The 16,814-nt window shown below is 32.9% G+C and overlaps 1 protein-coding gene across 1 annotated transcript in view; it reads left to right on the top strand.

Moving 5' to 3' along the window:
* The window catches only part of LOC150082370 (uncharacterized), a 76,095-nt gene that overhangs the window by 17,663 nt on the left and 41,618 nt on the right, over positions 1-16,814 (top strand). The window contains exon 2 of the mRNA XM_090380526.1: positions 16,549-16,642. Coding sequence (XP_090236652.1) covers positions 16,549-16,642 — 94 coding nt within the window. The remainder of the gene's footprint in view (positions 1-16,548; positions 16,643-16,814) is intronic.

The raw sequence follows: 16,814 nt of genomic DNA, 5'->3' as shown, positions 1-16,814 counted from the left end.
GGATGTATCTAATTTAGAAAGTTTTATTAACTTTTATAAATTTAATATATCTCCATTAATTAACACCTGTAACCACTATTTTTGTAAAGGTATTAGCCATTAATTAGTTGGAAGCAAAGATATAATGAGAGTGGGAGTAATCTGCAGACCAAAAGATTATGATGAGGGCCTGTGTATGCAAATAGAATAGGCAGCAAGTGTGAATGTCTTGTTATGGATGATTTTAGTTGCCTAAATGATTGGAACAAGTGGGAAGAAATGCACCATAGGGAACAAAATTTTTAAATGAGCTAAATTATTATTTATTTATTTTATTTTTAAAAAAAAAACTCACTATTATATTAGGGCCACCCCTAATTTATTACATATACCCCTATATGTATTATGTCTGAAAATTGGGTGTCGATTTGCCTGTTTTGCTGGACAACCCCCCCCCCCCACCCCCAAGTTTTAGGGTAGAAAACCTTGCCATCTATACCTGAGATTGACTAACTAAGCCACGGAGTGAAAAAAGCCCATTAAAGTTCCTCTGGTCATCAACTGGATTCGAACCAGGAGGACGGTAATGATACCACTGTGCTACCCATGCAGCATGTCAGGGAAAGCAGTAGGGGCAAGTACTGTCAGCCAAAGGAATGAGTGTTAATTTTGTGAAAGGAGGAATGGATTATAACAGCTTAAGATGCTACATAGCCCGAGTCAATGGGGAGATAGCTCAAAGAGTGCAGATATATTAGAATTATTGTATACTTTAAAATTATATATGTATACCATTAAAAAAAAAAAAATACAGCATGAGGATTCTGACAGGACAGTCCGGCTATAGTTTTGGCCTCTTTTTTTTTTTTTTTTTTTTTTTAAGCAGCAGTAACAAGCTACAACTGATGTTGGTCCCAGCTAGGAGAAAAGGAGTTTTTCACATGTGTGAATACATAAGATGAAGAAGCCCATCTTTAGATGGTGGAACTATCAGCTCCTTAGAAGGTTATTTCATTTATTAACACAAAGTCAGGAGCTTTCAAGTTTTCATCTTCATGCTCACTGTGAAGTAAAGCTTAGAAGAAAGTAATTTAATTGACCAGAAGCGATGATGTTGGAATAGATGAATAATTTCAACATTTTATGGTTGAGAGTAACATGTTTCAAATTCTAGATTTTTGAAAATTCGTTTGGCGGCCTAACAGTTAGTATATTAATTTGCAGGTGCCTATATGATACTAAATGTCAGGCTGTCAACAGAATTTTCAAAAATCTGGAATTTGATACACGTTACTTTCAACCATGAAATTGGATAAAAAAATTAGCATTAGTAGAGGCATATGATGCAAGAAAGCAAGCTTATGCAACATCAGCCAAAAAAAAAATACCCGCTCCCATTTCACCCCTCCATTTGTTTCAAATACCTATCCAGCTTAGCCTTAAATTTATTTAGGCTATCAACTTCCACAACAAAGGATGGAAGTCTGTTCCACCAACCAACTACCTGCTGGCTAAAGGCAAACTTCCACACATCTTTCCTCAATTTGAATTTATGCCCTCTCAGGTGATTATTCTGCGCAAGAGGAAGAATCCCATCAGCATTGAGCATGCTCAAACCATTCAAGGCTTTATACACCTCAGTCAGATCACCTCGCAGGTGCGTGGTCTCCAGACACTGTAATTTGCAAAATTTAAGCCTTTCTTCGTAAGAGAAACCCTTTGTTCCATTCACTAATCTTGTTGCCCTTCTCTGTACTCATTCCAACAGCTCTACATCCTTCTTAAAATGAGGCCTCCAGACCTGTATACGGCACTCAAGGTGTGGCCTGACCATTGCCTTATACAAGGGGATAATCACCTCCTTACCCCTGCTAGAAAAATTTCTGTATATCATTGACAAGACACTATGAGCTACTCTTGCAGAGACCGTCTGCACTGCTCAGAAAACTTCATAATGACGTCTATTCATGGTGATTTCTGACATCATCCCTTTTTTGGTTAATTAAATTACTCTTAAATTATTTTCTTCATCACTTCATAGTCAAGATGAAGACTTGAAAGCCCTTTGTTAGAGCTCTTGACATTGTGCTAATAAATGAAATGTCCTTCCCTTCTAAGGAAACAAGCTCCCCTCACTTAAAGGTCCACCTTTAGGTGGATTTCAATCTAGTGTATTTTAATCTTTTTCTTCCATTTCATCTTATTTAATGCATTAAACTAATTGCAATTGGACGTGAGTTTGTTTAAATATTCGAAGTGCTGGCTGTTTAAAATATATTAGTAAAATCATAAAACTCTAGGCAAATAGCCAAAAAAATCCTAATGATTCCAGGGCTGGATTGAAATTATGGGAGAAAAGGTTTAGACAGCAGGTTATTAATTACTGAAACCCTCCATAGGTGGTTGAAGCCGACAACTTGGCAAAATTCGAAGATCAGCTGATAGATATTTACATGATGGATTCACATAGGAGTTTATTTTAATTATTATTATATTTTTTTTTTTTTTGGATAGTGCAGCAAAAGCCCAGGGATTCCTTGTATTATGTGCTTAATATGAATATTTATTATTATTAATTTTCTTGATTCTATTAGCTGTTGGAAATCACTTGTACAAATGCATATACAAGAGGTGCCCAATTCTTATCCTTCAGGTAGCTAAAAGCTGCCATTTTTGATCAGAAAACATGACAGATCCCTGAGCATTTTGACTGCTAGCTAGTGTGGGTCGTAGGGTCAAGGACAAAATCATTGCATATCACAGTAAACATTATCAAAAAAAAAAAAAAACAGTAATGGGAAAAATAAAAATGTGAATTTTTATTTTTTCAATGACAGACATTAAAAGTTGTAGCAAATATTTTCAGGCAATTGTTGATTGATATTACAGATATAAAATTTTATGCAATATATAGAAAATAGTAAAATGCAGACATTGAAATAATTTGAAAATCATACACAGAGATGTATGAACTCGTCAAATTTACAAAGCATATTAATATTGTTTGTAATTTTTCATTTAAAAGCACAAATTCCATGCAGTATGTAAAGCAGACTGCTTGTGCTTCATGTTTTTAGTTGCTTGAACTCATTTCACTGATGCCCAAGAAAATTCCAGATTAAGAACTGCTGTTTCACAATGTTGGTATGTTTATGTATAAGGTTCCTTGGTAAACTTTGTAAATTCAGTAATGCAATACTTATCCCCCCCCCCCAGTTTCCATAAAGTAGCTGAGTGGTCAATAGAAAGAGTGCAGTAGCACATGGTCTGTGGTCCAAGTGTGTGACTTTTAAATACAGTTAATGATTGTATCCATGAAGAGTTTATAAGCTAAGATACAATCTTAGCTTATAAACTCCTCTGACCTGGTGGTCATGCCAGAATATAAACAAGAAAATACACTTATGTTATATATATATATTTTTTTTTTTTTTGATTTTGGAACAGTTCACATTAGTATATTTGTCATGTTCAAAGTTAAATGCATGTTAGGCTATGACCAAAACCAAAAGTTGAGAAAGCTAAAATGTTTGTGTCATTCTTTTTTTTTTTATATCTTAGCTTTAAATTGGGGTTCATAGACTTTTATCTTCATTGGTATGAAGTATATTTTGGTAGGGGCAGGTCACACAAAATTGAATAATTTTAAAAATGCACAATGCGTGTACTACTTAATAGTGGGAATTTGAAAATTTGATAATAGAGGATTATAAAGCGTCTGTATATGCGAGTGTTGCCAAATTAAAAGTGTGCCTCAACAGATTCCCAGAAATCTACTAGTGGGAACTATGATGCCTGTGTGCACCAGTTTTGACAATCCCGCATTAGCATTAGTAGAGGTATACGATGCAAGAAAGCAAGCTTATTTAGCATCAGCCAAAAAAATCTTCCTGTTTCACCCGTCCATTCACTCCAAAAGTTTGTCTATTTCTGCCTTATAGCTGGCCGGGTGGGTAAAGTGCCTGCCTGGCAACACAAAGGTCGCGGGTTCGAATCCCGCCTCGGGCTTGGATCAGAGTACTGCAAAAACCTTGGGAGGTGCATTATGGCCACAGAAGCCGACGCGCCAACAACTAACTAAAAAAAAAAAAAAAAATTCTGCCTTGAATTTATTTAAGCTGTCAACTTCCACAGTGACATATGGAAGTTTGTTCCAACAATCAACCACCTGCTGGATAAAGGCAAATTTCCACACATCTATTCTACAACCGTCTTTCCTCAATTTGAATTTATGCCCTCATTTGTGGAATCTGAGCAAGAAGAAGAATCCCATCAGCATTGAGCTTGCTCAAGCCATTCGAGGCCTTATACACCTCAATCAGATCACCTCACGGGTGCCTAATCTCCAGATGCTGCAATTTGCAGAAGTTAAGCCTATCTTCGTAACAGCAACCCTTTGTTCCACTCACTAATCTTGTTGTCCTTCTCTGTACTCATTCTAGTAGCTCAACATCTTTCTTAAAAATGAGACCTCCAGACTTGTATGCAGTACCCAAGGTGTGGCCTGACCATTGCTTTATACAAGGGGATAATTACCTCCTTATCCCTGCCAGCAAAATACCTGTATATCACAAGACCCCACGATCTATTCTTGCAGCTTGTCTTCACTGCTCAGAAAACTGCATATCTGACTGCACGATCACCCCTGGTCTTTTTCATTCTCCACTACCCTGAGTGTAGTACTGCACAGTTGGTATTTGAAAAAAAAGATTTTATTTCGCCGGTCTAATATACAATTCTTGTAATTAAAATTTCTCAATTATGTTTTGGAGCTCACTAACTAAGATTTACTAAAAAATTATGCAATGTCACATTGTTTAAAGGATAATTATTAGTTAAACTAATAACTGTAGTAAATTATTAACAATAACAGAAAAAGAACATAGTTTAATTCATCTCATATGCAAATACTGTAAAAGAAACTGAAGAACATAGTTTAATTCATCTCATATGCAAATACTGTAAAAGAAACTGAATTTTAAGTGAGAAGTTTGGTCGTTACTCTAAAGAATAAATATATAAAAGATGTGTCCAACATGAAATTAAGTAGTTTAAAACAGTTTAAGCTAATAAGATACTGTCAAGGATCTTATTGCATTAGCTCCAGACTGCCTTGTAATTACCATAAAACTCATCTAGTTTCAAGTGCACACATGCATAATTGATGAGCAGTGAAAGTTATTTTTAATACATGTCCAAGATAATGCTACCAGGAAAAGTTCATAATTTGCATACCTTTTTAGAAGTCTTTTTTTTTTTTTTAATAACTGTATATTTTAAGCATTAAGGGAGAAAAAACAATGTAGCTAGTTAGACATGGGGAAATCTTACTCCTTAACAGCGAATTTAGATAAAAGCAATTTATTTTAAAACTGACCTTGTGATTGTTTTCATATAAAGTTTTTCTTTAAAGAAATATATTTTAATACTATTCATTTCAGTGTAGGAAATTATCAAGCATATTTTTTATACTTTGCAGTGTGTTTTTTTTTTTTTTTTTTTTTACAGACTGTCATTTTCAAAATAACCAATGACAAATATTGCTTTATACTCCCCTCATCTCATCCTTTGTAGTTTAATGTCATATTCTTTTCAATCTTAATTTTCCCTCACTGTGATATTTCAAATTTACAAGTTTGTTCCTCTGATTGATATTTGTGCATAAGGAGATAAATATCCATCATGAATGCAATGAATGATGCACAGCCAATTTATTTGTAAAATTAATAAGTTCTCTCTCTTTCTCAAATACTTTGTATAAATTTTACACAAATTTAAGTGGAGATGTTAAAATATAAAATTCAGTATTTATGCCATTACTTTTAATAGAATGAACATAAAATGTTCATCGTATTGGACAAATTAATAGCAGCTCATCCTTTTAAACCTTTTTTTTTTTTCTTTGCAAACAGAAAGCAGTGATTACTACAAAATATCATATTCTTAAAATGATATTGACTGCAGAACATATCAATTCTGGCCACATATACAGACAAAAGGAAAAATTACTAATTAAAAAAAAAAAATAGCAATAATGGCAGCTCTTAAATCTCTTTTATTAAGATAAATACATTAGATGTTTATATTGGGCTTCAGTGTTCTTTTGATTCTAATTAGCTGTTTATTGTTAACTTGTGACCTCTTTAGTCTGTTCTTAATTGTTTGCCTTTGTTTAAATATTTCTAATTTATATTAATTATTTTATAATTTATGAAGTAAATCAGGATTATTGGATTTTAGGAAACATCTGATTTGTTATTTTAATGCATTCATTCCTGCATTTGTGCATAGCTGCCAATGGACATGCCTGAAGTGCTGTGTAACTTTCCAGCATTAAACACACAGTATGCCCTCTTTTTCATCTTTTATTTGATTTTGCCACGTATGAGTTTTTTCTTTTTACTGCATCCACAGATTTCCAGTGGAGTTCAACCTGGAAAATTACCAAGCCAAGATAATATTTTTAAACAATTTTGCACAACAAAAGGTTTGCACAACAAACCTTTTGTTGTGCAAACCACCACATATTCCGGGAGCAATATGGCCTTAGTTGCTAATGCTCCTAAAAACCAAATAACAAACATCTTGAGAAATTAATTCTCTGTTTAATATGAGAATCTCCCACTGAAGGTATCACTTGAGAAGAAAGAAATATCTTTTGTATATCGAGGCATTTGCAGTGCTGTCAAAGAATTTCAGCCTTCCGATACCAGTGGCTGAAAAGTATCCCCAAACCATTACTAGTTGCCTATATGAGGCATGCTGAGATTCACTGCAACTGCAAAAAACTCTAGAGCAGTTGCTGCCATTCAAATTAATTGTTTGCTCAATTACTAAACAGAGTTTTCTACCACTCTTCTTCAGACTAGTGCTGGTGCTGTTTAACCTAAATAACTCTGTTTTCCATTGTTACTTAGGGAACACTAGCTCCAAATTGGACAACACGATTTCATTCCCTTTTCCTTACAGTTTTACTAGCTGTGTTTCTATTCCAGTGGTTTCTTTCCACTATTTGTTGAGATTTTCAGAACAAGCAGATGTCTTAATTTTATTAGCATTCCTAGGAGTAATGTCAGCCTTTTGAAGATTATTATATGCCCTTGGAGTTGACATGTTTGAATGGTTTGAGCATGCTCAATGCTGATGGGATTCTGCCTCTTGCTCAGAATAATCACCTGAGAGGGCATAAATTCAAATTGAGGAAAGACAGATGTAGGATAGATGTTTGGAAATTTGCCTTTAGCCAGCAGGTAGTTGGTTGGTGGAACAGACTTCCATCCCTTGTTGTGGAAGTTGATAGCCTAAATAAATTTAAGGCTCAGCTGGACAGGTATTTCGAACAAATGGAGGGGTGAAGTGAAGATTTTTTTTTTTTTTTTTGTCTCATGCTGCATGAGCTTGCTTTTTTGCATTATATGCCTCTACTAATGCTAATGTTTTCTTCCAAATTTGTGTACATATTTTTTTAGTGCAAGTTTCTCAGAATTCTGAAATTTTCTTTACTTTGTTGTCCATAACTTACAAAGGACCCTAACAGTCTCTATATATATAGCGAAGTAATACCAAATCCAATTTCAAATAATATAATATTTACATATTTATATTTGTATTATTATATTTGTAAATATTATATTATTTGAAATTCGATTTGGTATTACTTCGCTATATATATAGAGACTGTTAGGGTCCTTTGTAAGTTATGATTATTCAGCTCCAACTTATGATATTTCGATTGAAATATATAACATTTTGTGTGTGCATGTATTATATATATATATATATATATATATATATATATATATATTTAAATCTAATGACAATTAGATTTAAATATTAAATTTTTAAATGAGGGTATTAGCTCCTATATTAATGCTATTGTACAGTGACAATTAGATATTATACATTCATGGGTTATATATGTACTTAACTTATTTATACATTATTACATTTTAAAATTATGGTACTACTTGGGAGCATCAGGTTTGTAGTGACCCCAACCAACCCGCTAGTTATATATAAATCTAGCCCTGGTATGGATAGCCTTATATATAACATAGATACATATAAAAACAATAAATTAATGTAAATTTATTTAAAGAAGATTAGAGACTTTTAGAGAATACTGGAGAAAATTAGCAAAAGTTAACAATCTCCCTCATGGCCATACATCTGCTACTTGCTCAGGGGCTTTGAGCAGACATATAGGAATGTATTATACATACCTGTATATATTATACAGGTATGTATGTATTATACATACAGGAATGTATAATACCTGTATGTATAATACATACCTGAATGTATTATACATACCTGTAAGGAATGTATTATACATACCTGTTTCTGTAATCTCTGTACCAGTTTTGCTAGGTTAACTTTAGGTAATTACTTGGTGAATAATTTGGAATAATGAGTAATTTTTTTTGAATATATGTACTTAATAAACAGGGTGGTTTATGTATATGACAGCAAACTGTGATAGGAGATTCAAAGCCTTACTGGTATGTATCAGATTAAAATATTTTTAAGATGTTTTAATCTGATACATAGCCATAGGGCTTTGAATCTCCTATCACGGTTTGCTGTCATTTATTGAAACCACCTTGTTTATTTAAAATTAAGTACATGTATTCAAAAAAATTACTCTTTATTCCAAATTATTCACCAAGTAATTACCTAAAGTTAACCTAGCAAAATTGGTATAGAGATTACAGAAACGGGTATGTATAATAGTATAGCTATATGTCTGCTCAAAGCCCCTGAGGAAGTAGCAGATGTATGGCCATTAGGGAGAATGTTAACTTTCGCTAATTTTCTCCACTATTCTCTAATTCTCCAACTTTCTCTAAAAGTCTCTAATCTTCTTTAAATTTACATTAATTTTGTTGTTTTTATATGTATCTATGTCATATATTTATATATAAGGCTACATTTATATATAACTAAAGGGTTGGTTAGGGTCACTACAAACCTGATGCTCCCAAGTAGTACCATAATTTAAAATGTAACAATGTATAAATAACCTAGGTTAGTGTGCGTGCTGTACATTTTCTAAAAATGTCGATAGATTTACTGCTATTGTTATTCCTTTTTTTTTTTTTTTTTTTTTATTTCTCCCTCAAAAATCACGAGAATTCATTTGTAGGTGATATCATCTCTTGAAAACTAATTTTAATCTTGTTTAAAAATGTAATACAATAAAATCTCAAGGAATTTCTAGTTCTTTACCAAGGCTTATTTTTTGTCAATAACTCATATTTTACTCCAATATTTTTTTTCTTTTCTATTATTTCCCATTCTTTATGCTTCTGTAATTTTGGCAGTCAGTCAGATAGATCAGGGGTTCTCAAACTCTGTGATATCGCAAACCACAAAAAAGTTAAATGAATTTATGTGACCTCAACCCTTTTATCCATGAGTAAAACTAATGACTACATTGAGGTTAAAATTGGGAAAAAAATAAATATCTGAATACCTTTGATAGTCAATTGTTTATTGGAAATAAACAAAAAATATCACTTTGGAATCATATTGTTTAGAGGAGGGCTTGAAGCGAATTTTGACACATAGCCTTAAAGAGGTCCTTGACCATAAACAATTGACCAAAGGAGAGGGGAAACTGGTTAGTTCCAGTAAGAAAAGGATATGTTTAGAAAAAGGAATTACATGAAACAAATGCAGCAAAATAATATTACAATTAGGGTGATACCAAGGTGAAATTCTGCTACTTAAGTGTCACGATACTCTGATATTCAAAAGTAAGAAAGGAAAAAAAAAAACAAAAACACACTCTCAGCAGTGCAAATGTAGCATCCTGCCCCAGGAGACACACCTGTACACCCACCAAAATATGAGTGCCACTTTTATAATAAATAAATAAAATTACATGAAGGAGAGTGTGTGTGTCTTTTTTTCTTATTTTTATGATTTGATTTTATTTGAATATTAGGATATCTTGGTACTCGGGTAGCAGAATGGCGTTACTCGGTTTGTAACATTTAATTTGCCACATTTGATTTCTTGGTGTAATTAGTGTTAATTTTCTAAGTAATTTTAGAGGAAACTATTCTCTTTATAGTGAAGAAAAGGATAGCTACTCCACTTTTAATTTCATGTAGCAGTCTATGATCCACCATGAATTTTCTCACATTAGTGTTATTAGCTTGAAAGATGAAAATAATTATTAGAATAAGACTATAACTTATAAAATTTTATATCATCTGCATAGAGAAAAATCTCTAGTTCATCAATGAATTAGCAATGTGATTTGTAATTTAAAAAATGCTAAAGAGGATCAGTTGCTGAAGGTCCATGATTTACAACTCTCCTGGTTTCTGACCATTCAGAAATAGTGTTCCCCATTGAAATGTATAGCATTTAAGAAATTAGAAAGCTCTCCAGCCAGTGAAAAGCTGAACTGACCACACCATAGGTTTCAGGCATTTCCAGTAGTAAGTCAGTGGAAATAGTTTAAAAGGTCTGAGATAAATCAAAGTAGATAGTATCAAGTTTGATACATTTATCAAAAGCATACTTGATACCATTGAAAAGCAGATGGTTAGTAATTGTAGTTCTACCGCCATGGAAATCATGATGCTGAGGGTACTAAAGTAATTGTCTAATTGAATGTGGACAAGTAATATAAGAATCTTGTATAGGGAACTCATACGGGGGATATTTAGTGTATCTCTCTCAATACTCCAGTCACATTTTTTTTATAGAGAAGGGTGAAATATAACAGTTTAGCTTAGTTATACTTAGGCACAAGTTCAATGCTAAATGTAATATTTTAAAAATTATTATATAGGAGTCTTCTTCCAGAAAACCGTAAGAACGTAGTCAGGATCTTATATATAAATGTTGCCTGTCTTATCGACTTTATATGTCAATTGGGGTGAGACTTGAAAGAATTTAATCCATCAGCAGTTGCACAAAGGAATCCAAGTGTGCAAATCACTTCAATCCCATGCACTTAACATTTGAAAATAATTTGGAATCGTTCACATTTTTGCTGCTGCCTTTATTTTTAATCTTTTCTGACCACAGTTGTGAAAATTTCATTTTTTATATTAATAATATATTTTTTAAATTAAAACTCTCTTGTCAGTTAGCAAAATTCAAATTGAAAATCCCAGGTACTTCATTGAATCCATGCAATTGGATGCTAGTTGTCAATAACTTGAGAGCTCGCCGCATGAAATGTGAAGTGTACACATCAACAGTTTAATTCCAACAGTGCTTTTAATATCATGACACCATCTTTGTTAAACAAAGATGTATTCAAAGCTTTTTTGTACAGTAAGTTTATGAAGTTCGGCTGTAAACTTTTTGCAGTAGTTGAATTAAATACAAGATAATCCAGGAAATTGCCTTTTGTTCTCGTTGTTTCCCCCTATAGAATACTTACTAAAGGACTTGTAGTTGGTTTAGCAAAATTCAACCTAGATTATTACAAAGAAGTGTGATGAACAATTAGCTCCATTATAAACCTTGGCAGTTTAGCTTTAAAAGCATTGTTTTGTGTAGAATAAGAGAAACACTTTACTCTGTGTAATAAACAGATGTTTATTAAAGTTAGAAAGTCTAAATGTGAACAGTAACAACAGAAAAATTTAAACTATAATTGTAACCATATGTTCAAGGTCTTTGACTGTGGTGAGTAAATTGGAATATTAACAGCTATTGATTTACATGTTATCTATAATTGATCCTTTGTCTGATTCATATATTTCGGAGGGTGTAATCTGATTGGATGGACTTGTAGTCTGATGACTGGGAAAGGCTCTTACTGGTTAGTCCAGCAATAGAATATGTGGGGGGTGCTAATCTGACAGATCTGCTAAGGTTCCCTGGTTATATGATGGTGGAGTAGGAGGCCTGGAACTCCTTGTTAAATTTAATAAACATCTGTTAATTACATGCAGTGTTTCTCTTATTCTGTTTAGGAGACCTTTGTGACTTAGTTGTGTATGCCCTTTCTTCAATTCTCACATTAGAAGAAACTGTTTAGTATGTTTTTATGGTACATAAAAATGTCAGAGATCATCAAAAAAATATATAATTTTTACAACAGTTCAAGAGATTTTTAAAGCAGAATTTACATTTTTTAGCTGATGATTTATCAAACAGGGAACTACTTTTATTATCTGGATCTCTGATCTCACTGTCCAAGTGATGATTCATTACCATGGGGATTTTAACTAAATGCTGAGATCATTTTCTTGATTTCATTTTATTTACTGTGGGCATTTGGCTATTAAAAAATCAGTACTTGTAGCATAATTTTGAAATATTTTTAAATAGGTGAATTGTCTGATTTAGGTGAGGAATAAAGTCTATTGAGATAAAGGTTCACAAAACATAACATTATAACAAAGATGGATGTCACAGGCAGGAATCAATTAAAAATTCAATTGCTTTACCTAGTTTCAAAACCCATACAATATGAAATTGAACCATGTTGATGGTATATTAGGACCTTTTTGCAAAAGCATTTTATTTGCTCTTGGACAATGTTTCAGCAGTGTACAAATAAATAAATAAACTAAAAATTGTATTTGATTCTTAGTATCCCAGAATCCTGAAATGCCTGTCTTTCAAAGGGAGGGAGGGAGGGGTAAATGAGGTTCAGTTGTTGTATATGAGTGTGTGTGCTCAAAGTGTTTTTTTTTTTTTTTTTACTGTATAAAGAGGTTTTACATATTACAATTTATTACTATATTTGATAAGGTGACCTTTTTTTTGTGGTAGCATTTTGGTTGAGATTTATAATATGGTTTTATTTTATGTTATCCACCAAGCAATTGAGGCTTAATATAGGATGATGAGGCTTATGCTCTAATTGTTTCTGTGATACAAGATATCTATTTATGCTATATTATAGCATAAGATATCTATGTATTAAGCTTTCATTATATCTGTTATATAAAATTACACATATATTCTTACTGCAACAGGGGCAATTTTATTTTTGTCTCCATTTATATTGCAATAAGAATATATGTATAATTTTTGATTTTTATTTTGAATTAATCCTTCCTAGTCTAAATAGAATTTTTCAGTACATACACATTCTTTTAACTTGTATACACTGAAAAATAGTGGAAGCAAAAAATAAAGAGAGAGAAATATAAATACTGTTTTTTTCCTGCTGATGCATCAAGCTTGATGAAAGTTTTAAAAAACGCTTGCGTTTTACTTTGAAGTTTACACTAAAGGAAGTTCTTGTTAATCTGTATATATTGTTAGTTCCGTGCTTATTGGAAATATCAAACTGAATCAAAGGAGACTCTTTTTGCTTGGGAAGACAGCATGCTGCTGCTGTTGTGCATGAGTGAGAAACAAAGTGCAATGACCATTGGCCACCACCTGTGTTTCCTTTCCAAGGTCATAATGCAGTTCATTGGCCAAGTATCTAGTGTTTCTGTGAGAGATATTTTCTTTGAAAGTGACAGCCAAATGGATTCTTTTTTGGTTGTTATGAAAGTCATAAATTTAAATTGTAAAAAGCATAATTTATTCATTTAAATTCTTTAATGCCTAAACATTTTATTCTGTCTGGAATACTTTTATGCGTGCATTTCTGTTTGAAAAGCTGAATTTATTGGTATTAGAATGAAGTCTTTCCCCACCTCCACGTTAATGATCAGCAGCAATAAGAGAATATTATTTTTCCTTTTAAGTGATTTTTTTCCTTTACGTGATCTTTGAGAGCTAATAAATATACAAATAAGAGGTTTTGAAATTATTCTCTGAATGACAGTAGATTTAGTACAAAGATAAAGAAAAATGTTTCTTTGATTTCTGATTACCTGTGTAGTTCAGGAAATTCATTCTTCTATCTAACCATAATGAATACAAAAATTGAAAAGTACATGCCTGCGTTAAAACTAATCTGAAAGGTTATTAAATTAAATACTACAAAAAAGTATTATAACCTATAGTGCTTAGTGTGTATGGTTTAAAGGCTGAGAAGACAGAAGATACTTGTTGACATTATTTTCTGGAAATACATGAGAAGAAAGGTTGTTCCATAAAATAAAGTAGAAGGGATGAATGAAGAAGAGGAAAAGTTGGTTCTGTGAGTTTGGAGTTGGACACTGAATGGATGTTGACTGCTTGCGGCCAGTGTTTGGACTGGTTTGGAATAGAGTGGAGAAAACATGCTAATTCAGAAAAACAGTACCCATTGAAATATCTGTAGAAAAGATGTGCAGCAGAAACTAAATGTCTCAGAGACAAAAGTGGAGAGATTTTGTAAGATATGGGTCATTGCAAATTACAGTTTCTGGAGACTAGGCACCTGCGAGGTGATCTGATTGAGGTGTATAAAGCCTTGAATGGTTTGAGCATGCTCAATGCTAATGGGATTCTTCCTCTTGCTCAGAATAATCGCCTAAGAGGGCATAAATTCAAATCGAGGAAAGGTGGTTGTAGGATAGATGTGCGAAGTTTGCCTTTAGCCAGCGGGTGGTTGATTGCTGGAACAAACTTCCATCTGTCATAGAAGTTGATAGCTTAAATAGATTCAAGGCAGAACTTGACAAACATTTGGAGCAAGTGGATGGGTGAAATATGGTTTTTTTTTTTTTTTTTTTTTTTTTTGGCTGATGCTATATAAGCTTGCTTTCTTGCATCATGTGCCTTTGCTAATGCTAATTAATTAATCTGACTGCCTTCTTTTGAATAGAATCAAGAAGCCTGAGATATGTTACCCTAGATAGAAATCTTTTTATTGTACAGTAAAAGTACAGTATGTGCCTGCCACAGCCAGGAGGCCAGGGGCTAGATGTGGAAACAGTAATCCTTGGTAGGGTGGATTGGAGATTTTTACAGAGTCAGTAGTTCATATTCTTCTAACCTTCATGGAGTTTTGTCAGAGATATACAGGACGTTTGCCAGCAAGGATAAGAAGGTGATCATCCCATTGTGTAAGGTCATTCCCTTATCTGATTAGCAAGATTTGAGTACTATATGCATGCCTGGAAGTCTCATTTTAGGAAGGATGTGGATCTTTTGGAAAAGATGCAGAAGAAGGGCAGTGAGATTAGTGTAGGGAAACAGAAGAAGATCTGAATAAGGTGTTTAAGGTTATGAGTGAATTAAGTAAGCTAACTGTTGTTGCATCCTTTCTCTTCTTTAGACAACACACATGAGAGGGCATAAATTTAAATAGAGAAAGGATTGTTATGGGTAGTTGGTTGAAACAGATTTCCATCTGTTGTGGAAATGGTAGTTTGAATAAATTTAAGGAAGAACTAGACAAAGACTTAAGCTCTTGCATCATTGCTACTATTAATACTAATATCTTTCTGGTGAAAGACCACAGGAGACATTGAAAAGGAGTGTATTGGATATGACATATCTTGTTTACCAGGCAATCAAACCATCAGAGTAGTTCAATTGTATTCCCAACAGAGGTGTAGCCACTTTGGCAAGGAAACAGAATGCTCAATCACCATTTTAACAAGAAGCAAGTTTTTACTCAGCTTATTCGAAATCAAGTTTGGACTGATTAATAATGTGATTAATTTATAATTATTACAAGATTTAGTGTAGGCAGAAAATAAAACTGGTATTTGGATAGAAGCCAATTGTAATATGCTAGATTCTTATCTTGAACAGCCTTAGCACATTAATTGGAAAACCAAGATTTAGATAAAGGACAAGATTTTAGGGTAGAATATGGAATAAAGGATTTCATTGTTACAAGAATAATTTCATGGACAATAACTGAGCAAACATTGGATCAGAAGATTTTAAAGAGTAATACAACCATGGAAAATAAGAATAGAAATCAAGCAGGTTATCCCATTTTGCATTCCTGTAATGCCAAATAACATGAAGCTAGAATAATGGCTTTGAGAGTGAGTGGCCCTTTGAAGAAGAGGCCTTCAAAGGCCTCTTCTTCAAAGGGCCACTCACTCTGAAGAAGAGGCCTTCACTAAGGTGTAATCTGAAGTACCTAGAGGACCAGTAACATTGATTATGGGTGTTGGGTGTATAGTTGGGAAGTTTGTTTGTTATTCTGGTAGTTATATGAACAAAAACTATGTGAGGTATTAGTAATTACAATAGCCTCTGCATCTCAACCAGCTGGCTTCATGCAACTAGACAACTGAAGCCAACTGGAGTTTTGAAAATTTACATCAACAAGGAAAATTGACTCACCATTAGGAAAGTTAGACTGGAGAAAATTGTCTTCAAGAAAAAGAAGTTCTAAGTAATTAGTGCAGCTGGGAGAGCAACAGCAATTTCACAGAATGGGACACAAAAATGCCAAATTTTTATATGCTCCATTCTGTGAAATTGCTCTGTTGCCTTAATGTGCCAAAATGTAAGATGTTTTGCATATTGTTATTAATGCTTTGTAAAATTAAATCTCTTGACATAGAGAAATTTCATTATTACAGAAAAATATTACATAATTAATTTATAATAATAATGTTTTTAGCAGCTTGACTAAATAACATATTTTGTTTAGATACGATAATATCAAAAAATTGAAACTTTAGAGCTGAACTTAATTTGTGAATTTAAGTTTTGATATCTATTCTGTTTATTTTAAAGGTATCAAGAACAGTTACCAAAAATTATTCACTCCAGAAAAGAACCTCACATAACTCATGAAGAACTTGTTCAAGTCATTAAATGGAAACTTACAGTAAGATATAATTTTTAAAGTAGCTTTATTATTTGTTATTAAATATTAAGGTGTCATACAAATTTCTTTACTCAGAGAATACTTGGGTAAAGAAATTTGTATACGACACACTGAAGAACTCTTGAGTATATTAATTAGTAGCTTTCTTGTTTTTGGGTGCTTAAACTACAGT

This window comes from Mastigoproctus giganteus, chromosome 8, assembly GCF_048544385.1.
Source record: "Mastigoproctus giganteus isolate SK-2022 chromosome 8, ASM4854438v1, whole genome shotgun sequence".
In the NCBI taxonomy this organism is placed as follows: Eukaryota; Metazoa; Arthropoda; class Arachnida; order Uropygi; family Thelyphonidae; genus Mastigoproctus; species Mastigoproctus giganteus.
This window is presented reverse-complemented; position numbering and strand designations above follow the sequence as displayed.